General features: G+C 37.9%; 1 protein-coding gene across 1 annotated transcript in view; it reads left to right on the top strand.

Moving 5' to 3' along the window:
- TCEA1 (transcription elongation factor A1) overlaps nucleotides 1–18,864 on the top strand; it is a 46,876-nt gene that overhangs the window by 6,489 nt on the left and 21,523 nt on the right. The window contains exons 2-3 of the mRNA XM_006742158.3: nucleotides 3,408–3,470; nucleotides 8,268–8,373. Coding sequence (XP_006742221.1) covers nucleotides 3,408–3,470; nucleotides 8,268–8,373 — 169 coding nt within the window. The remainder of the gene's footprint in view (nucleotides 1–3,407; nucleotides 3,471–8,267; nucleotides 8,374–18,864) is intronic.

The raw sequence follows: 18,864 nt of genomic DNA, 5'->3' as shown, positions 1-18,864 counted from the left end.
GTAGTCAGAAAGGATTTCTGTCTTGCTCATTGCTGGATTCCTCAGAGTTTCGTACACAGTTAACAAGTATTTGTTGAGAAGTCTAAGTGTAATTTGACAGAACTGGGTAGGTCTCACCTGTTTTAGTTAGTAATAATCATATGACAGCACAAGTTCCTAAATTATCTGAGTTTTCAATTCCTTTTATGTAAAATGGGGATAAAAAGATTACCTGCTTCTATAGGGTTTATTGTGAAGATGAAATAATACATATATATTTAACAAAGTTCTTGGCACATAGTAATATTCAAAGAAGCTTTTGTCACTGAATTAATATATGATCACTTGTTTTCACCTTTTTGCTCATTCAGATCATCATAGTTGTTTATTTCTTAAAGAACTTTAATTGAAATATTCATCTTATTTGGCTAGAGCATAGTATAATTATGAGAAAGGTCATAGTTTCATCCCATGAATGGTATTTAGCTTTTTCTTCTTCCATAGCTTGTATCTCTGACTCCAGTCTCACCAAAGAGATCTGAGTAAAAAAGGAGAGTGTGGTGAAATTAATGCAAATCTGTCTATTGCTTCTACTTGGAAAACAGCTTATGCCACATTGCTGATGTGTTAGAAGAATCAACTTTATATGTGACAGCACTGTGTAAGTCTAAGGACTCCTAGAAGTGTGATTCCTTCTCTTCCTTTCTAATTGATCCTAGGTCAGAAATGGATCAGAAAGTCCATGGAGACATGGGTAGAAGAAAAATGTCTATGGTAGTTATAAGATACAAGTCCACAATCTCTTAATGAAAACCTTTTAGAGTCTGATATATTTGAGAATTCCTCAATTTTCAGATTTTATTAAGATAATATGATACACACATCATATATCCTCAGCAGATCTGGGCAGTTCCCATTAATCAGACATTAACATTTCTGTAGTGAAATGTAGTACTCTCACATGAAGTGGGATATATAGAACATAAATGGCTTTACATATGTTGATATTGGGTGTTGCTGGCAAATGAGTTTATTGAAAATCTTTAAGAAATCTTGATTTTTTTTTTTAAGATTTTATTTATTTATTTGAAAGAGAGAGTAAGCACGCACAAGCAGAGTGGGAGAGGGAGAAGCAGGCTCCCCGCTGAGCAGGAGCCTGAGGCGGGGCTTGATCCCAAGACCCTGAGATCATGACCTGAGCTGAAGGCAGATGTTTAACCGACTGAGCCACCCAGGTGCCCCATGAAATCTTGATTTTCAAAGGGTTTTGGTTTTGGGATTTGCAGATGGGGGATTGAAGACCCCATTTGCTCACAGAGATGTCATTCCTGTAGAAATTCCTGATTACTTGTAAATTTAAAGTCAATGTTAGTTTTCTTACCTAACAACTATAATGTGCACTGTTTTTGGTTACCTTTAAATGAAAAGAATTTATAGAATCTTAAAATCAGAAGGGATCTTTAAGCAGTAAATCATTAAAATCCTTCATAATAACCTGTTTCATAGTTGCTGTTGAACTTTTTATTGATGACGTATTGGGTGAAATTAAAATGATATATATGTTTGTTACCAGAAGAAAACTTAATACTTTTTTATTCTCCACAGCCAAGTCTGATGTCTCAACTTTAAATGGAAAAATTACATGACTGGAAGCCTTTACTCGATTTTATATTTAAGAAATGTGATACCATAAGGTTCCATGCTTGTTTTTTCCTTTGGGGTGCATAATGAGGGACATGCTCTAGGGTTTTCTATTTTCCTGGAATATGCTGTGTTTCATTGATTCATAGGGTGCCTAGTTTTCATATTTTAACATTTGAGAAAGCAGAATGAGTTACACATATATTGTCAACCAGATGGCTGTTGGGATGTAGTTTCACAGGCAGAATATCAAACCCAGTATCAACATTTGCAGAGTGGGTGTCAGTGGCTTGGAAGAAACTCTGAAAAACATTAGTAGAGTGCTCTTTGAACCTCAAGGAACCAAATGGTTGAAGAGCAGTGGGGATGAAAAACATCTAGCTCTACACACTACAAAGCCAGCTAAGAGCTAAAGGTTTTAGCTCTTTGATGGATTCTTTTATGAAATGCTGCATTACTAGTGTTTTTTTTTTTTTTTTTTTAAGATTTTATTTATTTGACACAGAGAGACCTAGCGAGAGAGGGAACACAAGCAGGGGGAGTGGGAGAGGGAGAAGCAGGCTTCCCGCGGAGCAGGGAGCCCGATGCAGGGCTTGATCCCAGGACCCTGGGATCATGACCTGACCCGAAGGCAGATGCCTAACGACTGAGCCACCCAGGCGCCCCTATTACTAGTGTTTTTGACACAACTTTTTGTGGGATAAAAAAAAGATTTTATTGAATCTGAGTCAATAAGTTATTCATAAGCATTGGGGACTCTGAATGTGACATAGTTTTAGAAACACCTTAGCCAATTTATTTTGCTTATATTTTTCTTTTATATATGTAAAGGGTGATACATGATAAAAATTTCAAGTCTAAAAGAGTTACAAAAGTAAAACAAATGATAAGGAAATACTATGCCATAGTTTAATATTTTTTCTTTATTAGTGGCATATAGACTAATGATGTGTCTAAATATAGTACAGTAAGTGAATATTAAAATAAATATGACTAAGTGAATGTATCATATGAAATATGATACATTAAATGAGTATCAAATTGAAATATATGGCCATAAGGTGTAGGTGGTGCTGTTGCTTCTCATCTTATTTCATTCCTTTTTTAACCTTAGGTGGTTTATGTAATTCTTCCAGGAGCCTTATTTTGTTCCCTCTTCATTATCAACATGCGAGCCTTTGATTCTAGATGGCAGTGGACAGGCCTATGAGCTTAACATCTTAATTCTGAGTTTTCTCTCAGAATTTGCTTTTTCCTACTTTGTAAGAATCAGGTAGACTGCAGTTTTTGTGACAGACCAGGAAGATACAGAGAGACCTCAAAAGAATTCTAGTAAAGATATGCCCTTTCCCACTCTTTGTGTGTGAGTGAATGCTAGAGGTGCTGAAGCGTCTTCTGACCCCCATTCCCACTTTCTCAGGGTTGGCTCCTTAATCAGATAGATGTTCTCTATGGAAATCTGGGGTGTGTTATGCCACCACAGTAAGAAACACATTTCACATTTCTAATTGGGACACATAAACAAATACTATATTTAAAATGAACTTTAACAAAGCAGGACTTAATAAGTGCTGGTCATAACCCAGTAAATGGATTTTATATTTCTTTAATGAGTTGCAGCCATAATTTGGAAAACTCTATCCCTTTCCCCCTTTTATATATATACTATTCCCACACAAATAAATGAGCCATAGTGAGTTGTGGATAGGAAAACATAAATTTAAATCTCTAGTTAGTCCTTGCTTTATCATTTGGGAAGTTCAATATGCAATTATTTTATTTTATAGGCTGGAGCATTGGATTTACTGAAGGAGCTTAAGAATATTCCCATGACCCTGGAATTATTACAGGTATGTGCTAATATGTCATGATTTGAATAGATAATTGTCATGAAATACCAAAACATTTTTAATACTATTAAGTTTTTTGTATTGTCCTGTTATGGAGTAAACCATTATTAACTTCTGGGATTTTTTTAAGATGGTAACATAAATCAATACTCTACTAAGTTACCATTATAGAAAAATGTTGCCTTCCTCAAGAAGAATAAAACCTGAATCTCCAAGTTTGAAATCTGTGAAAGGAAAAGAAGTTGGACTTTTGGCCCTGATTTGATCTCCCTAGATCTCACTTTCTTGGTCTGGCATTGACAGCTGCTGCCAGCATGAAGCTAGCCTCTGGGGTACCTTTTAGTTGTCATTCCTTATTTCTCCCCAGTTGAACCACCTCTTCTGCCCTAGGCAAGCACTAATCAATGTACCTTCTGTCTCTTTAGATTTACCTATTCCAGATATTTCATATAAATGAAGTCATACAATACCTGACCTTTTGGTTCTGGCTGCCTTTTTTTTTAGATTTTTTTTTTTTTAGTTTTAAATACAGTCTGCCCCTCAACGTGGGGCTTAAACTCATGACTCCCAAGATCAAGACTCACAAGCTCTACCAACTGAGTTAGCCAGGTGCCTCCCCGGCTTCTTTTACTTAGCATAATCTTCAAGGTTCATCCATGTTGTAGCACGTATCAGTACTTCATTCCTTTTAAGGCTGAATAATACCACATTTTGTTTATTCATTTGTCAGTTGATGGACATTTGGGTTATTTCTACTTTTTTGGTTGTTATGACCCCTGCCTTACACATTCATGTATAGGTTTGTGTGTTTTTGTTTCGCTTGGGTAGAGATCTGAAAGAATGGAAATGATGAGTCATAGGTAACCTTATGTTGAGTATTTGAGGACCTGCCAGAGTGTTTTCCCAAGTGACTTTACCATTTTACATTTCCAACAGCAAGTAAACAAAGGTTCCAGTTTATCCACATTCTTGCCAACACTTGTTATTATCTTTGATTATAGCCATCTTAGTGGGTGTGAGGTGATACCTTATTGTATTGATTTCCATTTCCCTAATGACTAATTATGTTGAACATCTTTTCATGTACTTCTTAACCATTCATATGTTTTCTTTGGAGAAATGTCATTTCAGATCTTTTGCCTGTTTTTAAGTTGGATAGTTTTTTTTTTTATTAACATATAAACATATTTGTATTAGGGGTACAGATCTGTGATTCATCAGTCTTAACACAATTCACAGTGCTCACCATAGTACATACCCTCCCCAGTGTCCATCACCCAGCCACCCCATCCCTCCTGGATAGTTTGTTTTTTATTACTAATTTGTAATAGTTCTTTATATATTCTAGATACAAGTCCCTTAATCATATACAGGGTTATCTCCCATTCTGTGGGTTATTTTTACTTTCTTAGTGGTGTTCTTTTGTTGTAGTCTGATTTATCTCTTTTTCTTTGGTTGCTTGTGCTTTAGATGTCAAATCTCGGTTACCTAATTCAAGGTTACGAAAATTTATTCTTTTTTTTTTTTTTGGCTCTTTTATTTAGTTCTGTGATTCATTTTGAGTTAATTTTCATGTGTGGTATAAAGAAGAGGTCCAATTTCATTCTTTTATATGTGGATATCTACTTGTTTACTTTTTGATATTCTCTCTAATGAATTATCTTGACATCCTTATTGAAAATGACAAAAAAATGTAGGAGTTTATTTCTGGATTCTTAAGTCTATTCCATTAATCTACATGTCTCTCCTTATATAGGACCATATTGTGTTGATTCTTGTAGTTTTGTAGTAAGTTTTGAATTTGGGACTTTTGAGTCCTTCAACTTTATTCTTCTTAAGATTGTTTTGGCTATTCTTGTATTTCCATATGAACTTTAGGATAAGCTTATCAGTTTCTGTACAAAAGGCAGCTGGGATTTTAATAGGGATTACATTGAATCTGTAGCTCGATTTTATTAGTGTTGCAGTCTTTAACATTTAAGTCTTATGATCCATGAATATGGGGTGCCTTTCTATTTATTTAGGTCTTTAGTTTCTTTCAACAGTGTTTTTAGTAGCTTTATATTTTTTACTTTAAGATTTAGTGGCTATCTTAAATTATCTTGGCAAAAACTCATGAGTGATCATAAAGGTGATTTTTCTTCTAGAACATACAAGTCTGCTTAGTTCCTTTGATGCTGACAGTGTCTCTTAATCTCACTACTCATTCCTTTCTGCCTTACCATCAATGCGCAGCTGATTCCCTAAGTCTGCTTAATGCCCTCCCCATCTTTCCAAGGTGTAGTGTCTTTCTTATTGCATAGCTGGTATTCTATAGAAACCAGATGGCCAGACATGGGCAAAGGCATACATTTTCTGTCTAGAATTTCACAATGTATAGTGGATCTCAAAAACCTTCATTAGTTCTGCAGTCAAGAAGCCTGTTTAACTCTCCGGTCCTTTTTTAAAAAACTTATTTATTTATTTTTAAAGATTTTATTTATTTGAGAGAAAGAGAGAGAGCACGGGGGAAGGGCAGAGGGAGAGTGAGAAGCAGACTCTCTGCCGAGCAGGAAGCCCAGTGCGGGGGCTCAATCCCAGGACCTGAGCCGAAGGCAGACACTTAACCTCCTGAGCTACCCAGGCGCCCCTAACTCTACAATTCTTAATGTTATTTGAGCACACAACACTTTTTTTATAGACCACCTGTTATATCTTATAAATTATAGTGTACTGGTTTTAGGAAAAATCCAGAGTCTAGAGAATTCTTAGAGGTACATCTAGACTTGGTTATCAAAGTAAAATAGCTTCATAATCCTTTCCTCTGTCTAGTTTTACTCTTCCCCAAATATCCTCTTTAAAAAAGAGGGAAAAAACCTCCCCAGGTCTTTGTCAGTCTACCTTAGCAACCTCATTTCTTACTTTTGACTAGACAGTCTCTTCCTTAAGTAAGCATGTTACAGATGCCTAATCTCCATAGGGGTTTTCGTGGGTTTTAAGCAGGTAATTATTGACTCTTTAGTAATGAAAACATCCTATGGTAATTAAAAAGCAATCACCCACAGCTCACGATTTGTTCATGCTCTCCTTGTATCTTTGCTTGCCTCTGACTACTTCCTAAAATTCCATTTTCTTTTCCAGTCTGTGTCAGTTGTAGCTTCAGAACTATACTAGTAACTCAGTGATTTCCACCACTCATTCCAAAAGTAGGTTTTCTTCTAGGTTGGTGGGGTGGGTTGTGGGGTGGTAGTGAGGAAGAGCTGTGAATGGGTGCTGAAGAAGGAGTGCTGAAGGCATCGGGATAAGGAAGTCAGACTTGACACTTGGTACGGTGGCTGCAAGTGCAAGCCTGGCTTCTAAGCAGTTAGCTACATCCAGTCGGACAGCTCTGGGTCCACACGGTTGTAGGCTATGCCATCCAGCCCAGGCACTTGCTTCTGGAAAATTTTCTATATTCAAGTGTTTTAGAAAAGTTCTAAAAAGTTTTAAAGTTCTCAAAGTATTTTCTTCTCTAAAAAAAATTCTGAGGGGGCGCCTGGCTGGCTTAGCTGGTTAAGCGTCTGCCTTCGGCTCAGGTTATGATCCCAGGGTCCTGGGATCGAGCCCTGCATCGGGCTCACTGCTCAGCGGGGAGCCTGCTTCTCCCTCTCCCTATGCCTGCCTCTCTGCCTATTCTCTCTCTCTCTCTCTCTGTCAAATAAATAAATAAAATCTTTAAAAAAAAAAAATTTTCTGAGAGCATTTTATTAAAGCAATAAACTTCTTTCTTTGGGGGAAAACCCTCCCAAAACATAAATCTCAAAATATTTTTGGATTTTAGAATTGTGGAGTCCCCTTTATCTTTCTGCTATGGAACCTTACCTGCCTTGCATAGCCTTCCATAGGTAAGCCATTCCAGCCAAACCCATATTCTAAATTCTTGAACCAAATTTCTCTCCTGAATCTCTTTGTTGAGAAGATTAAATAATTTAGCAGGAAAAACCATAAGTACCCATTTATTATTCTGCCTTAAAGTTTACAGCAGGGGTTCACCTCTTTTTTTTGCCACTAACAATTCCTTTTGTTGTTTTTTTCCTTCCATTGACCGTATGTTTTGAAAGATTGTCTACTAACAACTTGAACTTACTAAATAATTTACCATTTTTTTATTTATCTTCCTTAATTGGCTTGTCATAGCTTTTGTGTTCTTTGAGCACAATTTGAAAACCATTGATGTGCTGGAAAGAGCATGGACTTTGGAGGTGGGCAGACCTGCATTAAAATCCCAGTTTTGCCAATTAGGAATGGTGTATTGCTGGACAAATAGGGATAATGATCTCAACTTTATTTATTTATTTTTAAGATTTTATTTATTTGACAGAGAGAGACACAGCGAGAGAGGGAACACAAGCAGGGGGAGTGGGAGAGAGAGAGAAGCAGGCTTCCTGCTGAGCAGGGAGCCTAATGCGGAGCTCAGTCCCAGGACCCTGGGATCATGACCTGAGCTGAAGGCAGACGCTTAACGACTGAGCCACCCAGACGCCCCTGATCTCAACTTTAAAGTGTTGTTAGGAAGATTAATGAATGTGGATGCTTCCAGCATAATCCTGGGCATAATAATATTATTACTACATGATATATTACATATATATTACATATATATAACATATAATATATGCACGTATCCTAATTCTATAGTATACTATTATAAGAATTCAAATAACTGAGATTTTTTTCTGTTCTACAGTAGAAACAGGAAAATGGGAAAGAAGAAAATGAAACACTAAAATGTCTGAAATAAAACAGCTTGTACAAATTTTTTTTGTCATTGCCTTGCAGTCCACAAGAATTGGAATGTCAGTAAATGCTATTCGGAAGCAGAGTACAGATGAAGAAGTTACATCTTTAGCAAAGTCTCTCATCAAATCGTGGAAAAAGTTATTAGGTATATTGATCTTCCCTTATATGTATTTATGATCTGGTTTATTCAAATGTTTGGTGTTTGCATTTTTTCTGTTTACAATTATAAATGTATTGAAATCAATGTCTTATATTAAGAGGGAGTGGCATTAGTTTGACCTCCTTGAAGGTTTTGCTTTTTAAGTTAGTCAAATTTAGCTTTTTTTGTCTTTCAGCACTTATAACTGGACTGCCTCTTTAAAAAGAAATTTTCCCCCCATGGGGAAGTTGTCATACTTTTTAAAAAGGTTTTTGAAATAATTTTTCTAACTTACAGAAAGTTTACAAGAATAATAAAAATAACTCATGTATCTTTTTCTAGATCATTAATTTTTAATATTTGCCATATTTGTTTTGTCATATTTCTGTCTTCTCTGTCTTTGTATGTTTATACTCATAAAAGCACAAGTTATCTTTGCTGAACCATTTGAGAATAGTTGTATCTATCGTATCTATCATGCTTTACCCTTTAATACCTTTAAGTGTGTATTTCCTTGGAACAAGTTTATTTTCTTATGTAATCATAATATAGGGAATTCAGGAAATTTAACATTGGTATAGTACTGTAATCTGCAGTGCAGATTCCTGTTTTGTCAGGCCTCCCAGTGATGTTCTCTATAGCTTTTTTTTCCCTCTCAGAACAAGATCTAGTCTAGGATCACAGACATAATCTTCTGATCTGGAATAGTTCTTAAGCCTTCGTACGTTATTTATGACATTGACAATTTGAAGAATATAAGCACTCATCTTTGTTTTTATTTTATTTATTTATTTTTCCATCTATTTTTCATCTTTGTTTTTAATAGCAGATTAAAATAGTCCTGATTTGGACTTTATCTGTTATTTTCTCATGATTAGATGTGAATCCGTAGTTGGAATACTACTTAAGTGTGTTGTGTCTTGAGGTTATCACATCCAGAGGCATTGATGATGATGTTAATTTTGATAACCAAGTCAAGGCATACACTGTATAGTTTATCATTTTTCTTCTTGTATCTAATAGGCATTCTGTGAGAGACACTTTAAGACCCTGAAACTATCTTGCTTCTCATCAGACCTCCCCCCACCCCACATTTAGTATCCACCAATTCTTGCCCAAACCGCCCTATAAAGGCAGTTTTGGTAGTTGCAAAATTGTGATTCTCTAACTCTTCCACTTCTTCAGTATTTATAAATCATTCTACTACTACAAGAAAGAACCCTCCTTTTACTTCCCAGCTATTTTTCTATTAGTGGATTCCTATTTTTTTTAAGATTTTTTTTTTATTTATTTATTTGAGAGAGAGAGAGAGAGAGCGCAAGAGGGGGTAGGGTTAGAAGGAGAAGCAGACTCCCTGCCAAGCAGGGAGCCCGATGTGGGACTCGATCCTGGGACTCCGGGATCATGACCTGAGCCGAAGGCAGTCGCTTAACCAGCTGAGCCACCCAGGTGCCCGTGGATTCCTATTTTATAACATGGATTATAATCCATTACTGTTAATATTATTTTGATATTTATATTATCCCAGATTTGACCAGTGGGTGCCTATTCAAACTGGCTCTTGTGTCTGCTTGACAAACCCCTTCAGTTTTATCTCTTTTATATCCTGGAACCAAAAAATGTGTTGGGTTCTTCTCTCTTCCCTTCCCCAGCCTGGAATCAGCCATTTCTCTAAGCAGTTATTACCCTTACAGGGAAGAGAAAAATAGAAAAAGTTGAACCTTTTAAAATTCCAAAGGAAACAGTAATAATAACAAAAAACCTATTACTTCCAAGAGCTTGGAAACTAGGAACTAAAAATTGTAAGGCCCCTAAAATTTAAAAAGTTTAGTCTTAAGAAAATGAAATCAGATCTTCCTGTATTGGATTCTGGACCAGAAAAGAAAAATTGCTATAAAGATCATTATTGGGAAAATTGACAGAATTTTTCTAAGGGCTGTAGGTAAGTAAACAGTATCGTATCATTGTTAAATTTACTAAGTATTTACTGTGGTTATATAAGTGAATTTCTTTTTTCTTGGGGAATACATAGTGAATTATTTTGGAATTAAGGAGCCTGATATTTGCTACTGATTTTCAAATGGTTCAAAAGAAATATGTGTGCACACAATAGTGTACGTGTTTGTGTACATGCAGCACACATGTATGTGTATAGTAGGGGGCAATGAATGAATGAGGGAACAAGTATACCACACATTAACACTTGGGGAATCTGACTGAAGTTTTTTTTTAAAGTTTTATTTATTAGAGTGCAGGGGGAGGGACAGAGGGAGAGGAGAGAGAAACTCAAGCTGACCCCACGCTGAGCATAGAGCCCGATGTGGGTCTCAATCCCAGGACCTGGAGATCACTACCTGAGCCAAAACCAAGAGTCGGACTGTTAACCAACTGCGCCACCGAGGCGCCCCTGAGTAAAGTTTTTTGCACCATTCTAAAACATTTGTGCAAGCTTCAGATTATTTCAAAATAAAAAGCTTTTAAAAAAAAATCTAGTCTTTAAAGATAAACTGAAACTATGTTTATAATTCATTTAAATTTTAAATCTAGGGGTGCCTGGGTGGCTCAGTCGTTAAGCATCTGCCTTCAGCTCAGGTCATGATCCCAGAGTCCTGGGATCGAGCCCCGCATCGGGCTCCCTGCTCCGTGGGAAGCCTGCTTCTCCCTCTCCCACTCCCCCTGCTTATGTTCCGTCTCTCACTGTGTCTCTCTCTGTCAAATAAATAAAATCTTAAAAAATTTTTTTTAAAGATCTAATTCCATATTCTAAAGTAATTAGAATTTGCCATAGAAACTTGACTGAGGGAGGGAGGAGCAAGATGGTGGAGGCATAGGAGACCTAAATTTCTTCTGACCCCAGGAATTCAGCTAGATAGGGATCAGACCATTCAGAACACCTACAAACTCAACAGGAGATTGAAGAAAAGAATAGCAGCAACTCTCTGAACAGAAAAGCGACCACTTTCTGGAAGGTAGGACGTGCGAAGAAGTGAATCTGAGGCGCTGGTTGGGAAGATAGACTGCAGAGGAGGGAGCCTCTATCACCCGCTACCGGCAAGTGACAGAGCACCGGAGCACAAAATTGGAACTTTTAGAAGTTTGCTCCGGTGAGGGACGTCACTCCAGTGGCTAAGTGGGGGGTGAAACCCTTGGTGGGACAGTGTGGTGTCAGGACCCCCGGAGTCACAGAAAGACTGGGGGTGCCTGAGTGTGGCAGAGCTCCCAGGTATCAGAGCAGAGAAGCTGGTTCCAAAGACAGAGCTGAGGAGTGGGTTCGCAGCTCGGGGTTGCCATAAACCATGATCTGCGGCACAGTCAGGCCACTGCTCTTTGAGCAGGGACCCAACAAGCAGCAGATCCGGGGAGACCCCGTCCTCCTCCCCCTGGAGGAGCGGCACGGGAGCGCACCGCAGGGATCTGCTGGGTTTGGAGACTCCAAACGGGGTTGTGTGCCAGAGACAGAAATGCTCGGTCACAGGCTGGGTGAGTACGGAGTGCAGCCAGAGACCAGGAAGACAGGAGCGATTGACTGCTTTTCACTGAGGTTGCACTGAGGAGTGAGGCCCCGAGTTCTCGGCTCCTCTGGGACCAGAGATTGGGAGGCTGCCATTTTCACTCTCATCCTCCAAAGCTGTACGGAAGGCTTTCAGGGAACTAAAGCTACCGAGAGCAAATCTGAGCAGATGACTTAGCCTGGCCCCTGGCAAGGGTGTTGCAATTCCGCCTCAGGCAAAGACATTTGAGAATCACTGCAACAGGCCCCTCCCCCAGAAGATCAGCAAGAACATCCAGCCAAGACCAAATTTACCAATCAATGAGAACGGCAAAACCCCAACGCTAGGGGAATACAGCACATAGAATTTACGGCTTTTTTCCCATGATGCTTTAGACTTTCAAAGTTAATTTTTTTAATTTTCTTTATTTTTTTCTTTTTCTATTTTTTAGTTGAATTTTTCTTCTTTTTCAACCAACGTCTTATCAATTCCTTTTTTAAAACTCTTTTTAAATTTTTCATTTTTACAGTCATATTCTATCTCTTCATTGTATTTAACCTTATTTTTTGTATATATAGAAGTTTTTCTTTCTTTAAAATTTTGGGATACAGTTTCTTCTAACAGACCAAAATATACCCTAAATCTAGTGTATGACATTCTCCTAGTCTCCCACCTGATCACATTCTCTCTTTTTTAAAAATTTTTTTCCTTTCTTTTTTCAACCAACTTCTTATCATCAATTCCTTTTTAAAAATCTTTTTTTTTTTTTTAGAGATTTTATTTATTTGACAGAGAGAGCATAAGCAGAGGGAGAGAGAGGGAGAAGCAGGCTCCCTGCTGAGCAAGGAGTCCGATGTGGGACTCAATCCCAGGACCCTGGGATCATGACCCGGGCTGAAGGTAGCCGCTTAACTGACTGAGCCACCCAGGCGTCCCTAAAAATCTTTTTTAATTGTCATCTTTACAGTCATATTTCATCCCTTTATCATATTTACCCTTATTTTTGTATATATATGTTTTCTTTTCTTTAAAATTTTGGGAGGCAATTTCTTCTAACAAACCAAAATACACCAAAAATCTAGTGTGCGGCTCTGTTCTACTCACCAGCCTGATCATCTTGCCCCCCCATCCCCCCCGGTTTCAGGTCTCTTCTATTTCTTTACTGTATATTTTTCTGGGGTCGGTGTTAGCATTTTAGCATTTTTTTTTAGCATTTTGTTCTCTCATTCATCTATTCTCCTCTGGACAAAATGACAACATGGAAGCACTCACCTCAAAAAAAAGAACAAGAGGCAGTACTGACTGCCAGGGACCTAATCAATACAGACATTAGTAAGATGTCAGAACTAGAGTTCAGAATGAGGACTATAAAGATACTAGCTGGGCTTGAAAAAAGTATAGAAATACTAGAGAATCCCTTTCTGGAGAAATAAAAGAACTAAAATCTAACCAAGTCAAAATCAGGAAGGCTATTAATGAGGTGTAATCATAATGGAGGCTCTAACTGCTAGGATAAATGAGGCAGAAGAGAGAATCAGTGATATAGAAGACCAAATGATGGAGAATAAAGAGGCTGAGAAAAAGAGAGATAAACAACTACTGGATCACGAGGGCAGAATTAGATAAGTGATACCATAAAGCGAAACAACATTAGAATAATTGGGATCCCAGAAGAAGAAAGAGAGAGAGAGGCAGAATGTATATTGGAGCAAATTATAGCAGAGAACTTCCAGAATTTGGGGAAGGAAATAGGCATCAAAATCCAGGAGGCACAGAGAACCCCCCCTCAAAATCAATAAAAATAGGTCAACACCCCGACATCTAATAGTAAAACTTACGAGTCTCAGAGACAAAGAGGAAATCCTGAAAGCAGCTCGGGACAAGAGGTCTGTAACCTACAACAATCGAAACATTAGATTTGCAGCAGACCTATCCACAAGAGACGTGGCAGCCCAGAAAGGACTGGCATGATATATTCAGAGCACTAAACGAGAAAAATATGCAGCCAAGAATACTATATCCAGCTAGGCTGTCATTGGAAATAGAAGGAGAGATAAAAAGCTTCCAGGACAAACAAAAACTAAAGGAATTTGCAAACACCAAACCAGCCCTACAAGAAATACTGAAAGGGGTCCTTTAAGCAAGAGAGAGCCTAAAAGTAACATAGACCAGAAAGGAACAGAGACAATATACAGTAACAGTCACAGGCAACACAATGGCACTAAATTCATATCTTTCAATAGTTACCCTGAATGTAAATGGGCTAAATGCCCCAATCAAAAGGCACAGAGTATCAGATTGGACAAAAAAGCAAGACCCGTCAATATGCTGCCTGCAGGAGACTCATTTTAGACCCGAAGAGACCTCCACATTTGAAGTGAGAGGGTAGAACACTGCTTACCATGCTAATGGTCATCAAAAGAAAGCTGGGTGGCAATCCTTATATCAGATAAATTAGATTTTAAACCAAAGACTATAATAAGAGATGAGGAAGGACACTATATCTTACTTAAAGGGTCTATCCAACAAGAAGAGGTAACAATTTTAAATATCTATGCCCCTAACATGGGAGCAGCCAATTATATAAGCCAATTAATAACAAAATCGGAGAAACACATCGACAATAATACAATAGTAGTAGGGGATGTTAACACACCGCTCACTGAAATGGACAGATCATCTAAGCAAAAGATCAACAAGGAAATAAAGGCTTTAAATGACACACTGAACCAGATGGACTTCACAGATATATTCAGAACATTCCATCCCAAAGCAACAGAATACACGTTATTCTCTAGTGCCCATGGAACATTCTCCAGAATAGATCACATCCTAGGTCACAAATCAGGTCTCAACTGGTACCAAAAGATTGGGATCATTCCGTGCATATTTTTGGACCACAGTGCTTTGAAACTAGAACTCAATCACAAGAGGAAAGTTGGAAAGAACTCAAATACATGGAGGCTAAAGAGCATCCTACTGAAGAATAAATGGGTCAACCAGGAAATTAAAGAAGAATTTGAAAAATGCATGGAAACCAATGAAAATGAAAACACAACTGTTCAGAATCTCAGGGATGCAGCAAAGGCGGTCCTATGAGGAAAGTATATAGCAATACAAGCCCTTCTGAAGAAACAAGAAAGGTCTCAAATATACAACCTAACCCTCCACCTAAAGGAGCTGGAGAAAGAACATCTTAATAAAGCCTAAATCCAGTAGGAGAAGAGAAATATTAAAGATCAGAGCAGAAATCAATGAAGTAGAAACCAAAAGAACAGTAGAATAGATCAACGAAACTAGGAGCTGGTTCTTTGAAAGAATAAATAAGATTGGGGCGCCTGGGTGGCTCAGTTGGTTAAACGACTGCCTTCAGCTCAGGTCATGATCCTGGAGTCCTGGGATCGAGTCCCTCATCGGGCTCCCTGCTCAGCGGGAAGCCTGCTTCTCCCTCTGCTTGTGCTCTCTCTCTCTGACAAATAAGTAAATAAAATCTTAAAAAAATTAAAAAAAAAAAAAAAAAGAATAAATAAGATTGGTAAACCCCTGGCCAGACTTATCCAAAAGAAAAGAGAAAGGATCCAAATAAATAAAATCATGAATGAAAGAGGAGAGATCACAACCAACAGCAAAGAAGTACAAACAATTATAAGAACATATTATGTGCAACTCTATGCCAGCAATTAGACAATCTGGAAGAAATGGATGCATTCCTAGAGACGTATAAAGTACCAAAAGTGAACCAGGAAGAAATAGTAAACCTGAACAGACCCATAACCACTAAGGAAATTGAAGCAGTCATCAAAAATCTCCCCAAAACAAGAGCTCATGGCCACATGGCTTCCCAGGGGAATTCTGCCAAACGTTTAAAGAAGAATTAATACCTATTCTTCTGAAGCTGTTTCAAAGAATAGAAATGGAAGGAAAACTTCCAAACTCATTTTATGAGGCCAGCATTACCTTGGTTCCCAAATGAGACAAAGACCCCATCAAAAAGAACTACAGATCAATATCCCTGATGAACATGGATGCAAAAATTCTCACCAAAATCCTAGCCAGTAGGATCCAACAGTACATTAAAAGGAGTATTCACCACGACCAAGTGGGATTTATCCCTGGGCTGCAAGGTTGGTTCACCATCTGCAAATCAATGTGATACAATACATTAGTAAAAGAAAGAACAAGAATCATATGATCCTCTCAATAGATGCAGAAAAAAGCATTTGACAAAGTACAGCATCCTTTAGCTTGATTAAAATGTTTCAGAGTGTAGGGATAGAGGATATATACCTCAATATCATAAAAGCCATTTATGAAAAACCCACAGCAAATATCATAGTCAATGGGGAAAAACTGAGAGCTTTTCCCCTAAGGTCAGGAACATGACAGGCATGTCCACTGTCACCACTGCTGCTCAACATAGTACTAGAAGTCCTAGCCTCAGCAATAAGACAACAAAAAGAAATAAAATGCATCCGAATCAGCAAAGAAGAAGTTAAACTCTCACTTTTTGCCAATGATATGATATTTTATGTGGAAAACCTAAAAGACTCCACCCCAAAACTGCTAGAACTTATGCAGGAATTCAGTAAAGTGGCCGGATATAAAATCAATGCACAGAAATCAGTTGCATTTCTATACACCAACAACAAGACAGAAAAAAGAGAAATTAAGGAGTCAATCCCATTTACAGTTGTATCCAAAACCGTAAGATACCTAGGAATAAATCTAACCAAGGAAGCAAAGGATCTGTACTCAGAAAATTATAGAATACTCCTGAAAGAAATTGAGGAAGACAAAGAAATGGAATAACGTTCCATGCTCTTGGATTGGAAGAACAAATATTGTGAAGATGTCAATGCTCCCTAGAGCAGTCTACACATTTAATGCATTCCCTATCAAAATACCATCTACTCTTTTCAAAGAAATGGAACAAATAATCCTAAAATTTGTATGGAACCAGAAAAGACCCCAAATAGCCAGAGGAATGTTGAAAAAGAAAAGCAAAGCCGGTGGCATCACAATTCCGGACTTCAAGCTGTGTTACAAAACCGTAATTAATCATGAAGACAGTATGGTACTGGCACAGAAACAGACACATAGATCAATGGAACAGAATAGAGAGCCCAGAAATGGACCCTCAACTCTATGGTCAGCTAATCTTCGACAAGGCAGGAAAGAATGTCTGGTGGAAAAAAGACAGTCTCTTTAACAAATGATGTTGGGAAAATTGGACAGCCACATGCAGAAAAATGAAACTGGAACATTTCCTTACACCACGCACAAAAATAGACTCAAAGTGGATGGAAGACCTCAATGTGAGACAGGAATCCATCAAAATCCTTGAGAACACAGGCAGCAACCTCTTTGACCTCAGCCACACCAACTTCTTCCTAGACACATTGCCAGAGGGAGGGAAAGCAAGGGCAAAAATGAACTATTGGGACTTCATCAAGATAAAAACCTTTTGCTCAGCAAAGGAAACAGTCAACAAAACCGAAAGACAACTGACAGAATGGGAGAAGATATTTGCAAATGACATATCAGATAAAGAGCTAGTATCCAAAATCTATAAAGATCTTAACCAAACTCAACATCCAAAGAACAAAGAATCCAATCAAGAAATGGGCAGAAGACATAAACAGACATTTCTGCAAAGAAGACATCCATATGGCCAACAGACACATGAAAAAGTGCTCAATATCACTTGGCATCAGGGAAATAAAAATCAAAACCTCAATGAGATACCAGTCAGAATGGCTAAAATTTACAAGTCAGGAAACGAGAGATGTTGGTGAGGATTCGGAGAAAGGGGAACCCTCCTACACTGTTGGTGGGAATGCACGCTGGTGCAGCTACTCTGGAATACAGTATGGAGATTCCTCAAAAAGTTGAAAATGACCCAGCAATTCCACTACTGGGTATTTACCTGAAGGATACAAATGTAGTAATCCGATTGGGCACATGCATCCTAATGTTTATAGCAGTAATGTCCACAATAGTCAAACTATGGAAAGAGCCTAGATGTCCATTAACAGATGAATGAATATAGAATGTGTTGAATATATATATATAATGGAATATAATGCAGCCATCAAAAAGATCAATTCTTGCCATTTGCAACGATGTGGATGGAACTAGAGAGTATTATGCTACGCAAAATAAGTCAGAGAGAGACAAGTATCATATGATCTCACTGATATGAGGAATTTGAGAAACAAGACAGGATCATAGGGGAAGGGAGGGAAAAATGAAACGAGGAAACCAGAGGGCGAGACAAACCATAAGAGACTTTTAATCTTAAGAAACAAACTGAGGGTTGCTGGTGGGGAGAGGGGTGGGAGGCATGGCATGACTGGGTGATGGACATTGGGGAGGGTATGTACTGTGGTGAGCACTGTGACTTGTGTAAGACTGATGAATCACAGACCTGTACCCCTGAAACAAATAATACATTATATGTTAATTAAAAAAATTAAAAAGTTGACTGAGAACCATATATATGTGTTTTTATTTCTGGAAAGATGGTTTACATTTTGTCGGACATTGTAGTTAGGTTTATTTATCTTAAATTTAAAGAAGTTGTACTCTTTTATACTTACTGGAGGTATCTGATCTCATTATAAGTTCTTCTTTAAAAACTTTTTTTTAATATTGACAGGTTTCCATGTTCATTAAATATGGAGAATTGGAGGAGGAAAAGAAATAATTCTTAAGTCTTTCTTTAAATACAACTATCAGTTAATATCTTGTTGCATTTCTTGTCTTTTTTTCTTTGTGTATGGATTTTGTTTCAACTGTAATTCTTTTTTTTTTTTTTTTTTTTAAAGATTTTATTTATTTATTTGAGACAGAGAGAATGAGAGAGAGAGCACATGAGAGGGGGGAGGGTCAGAGGGAGAAGCAGGCTCCCTGCCGAGCAGGGAGCCCGATGCGGGACTCGATCCAGGGACTCCAGGATCATGACCTGAGCCGAAGGCAGTCGCTTAACCAACTGAGCCACCCAGGC

This window comes from Leptonychotes weddellii, chromosome 4 (genome assembly GCF_054177405.1).
Source record: "Leptonychotes weddellii isolate Sample4059 chromosome 4, ASM5417740v2, whole genome shotgun sequence".
Classification (NCBI taxonomy): domain Eukaryota; kingdom Metazoa; phylum Chordata; class Mammalia; order Carnivora; family Phocidae; genus Leptonychotes; species Leptonychotes weddellii.
This window is presented reverse-complemented; position numbering and strand designations above follow the sequence as displayed.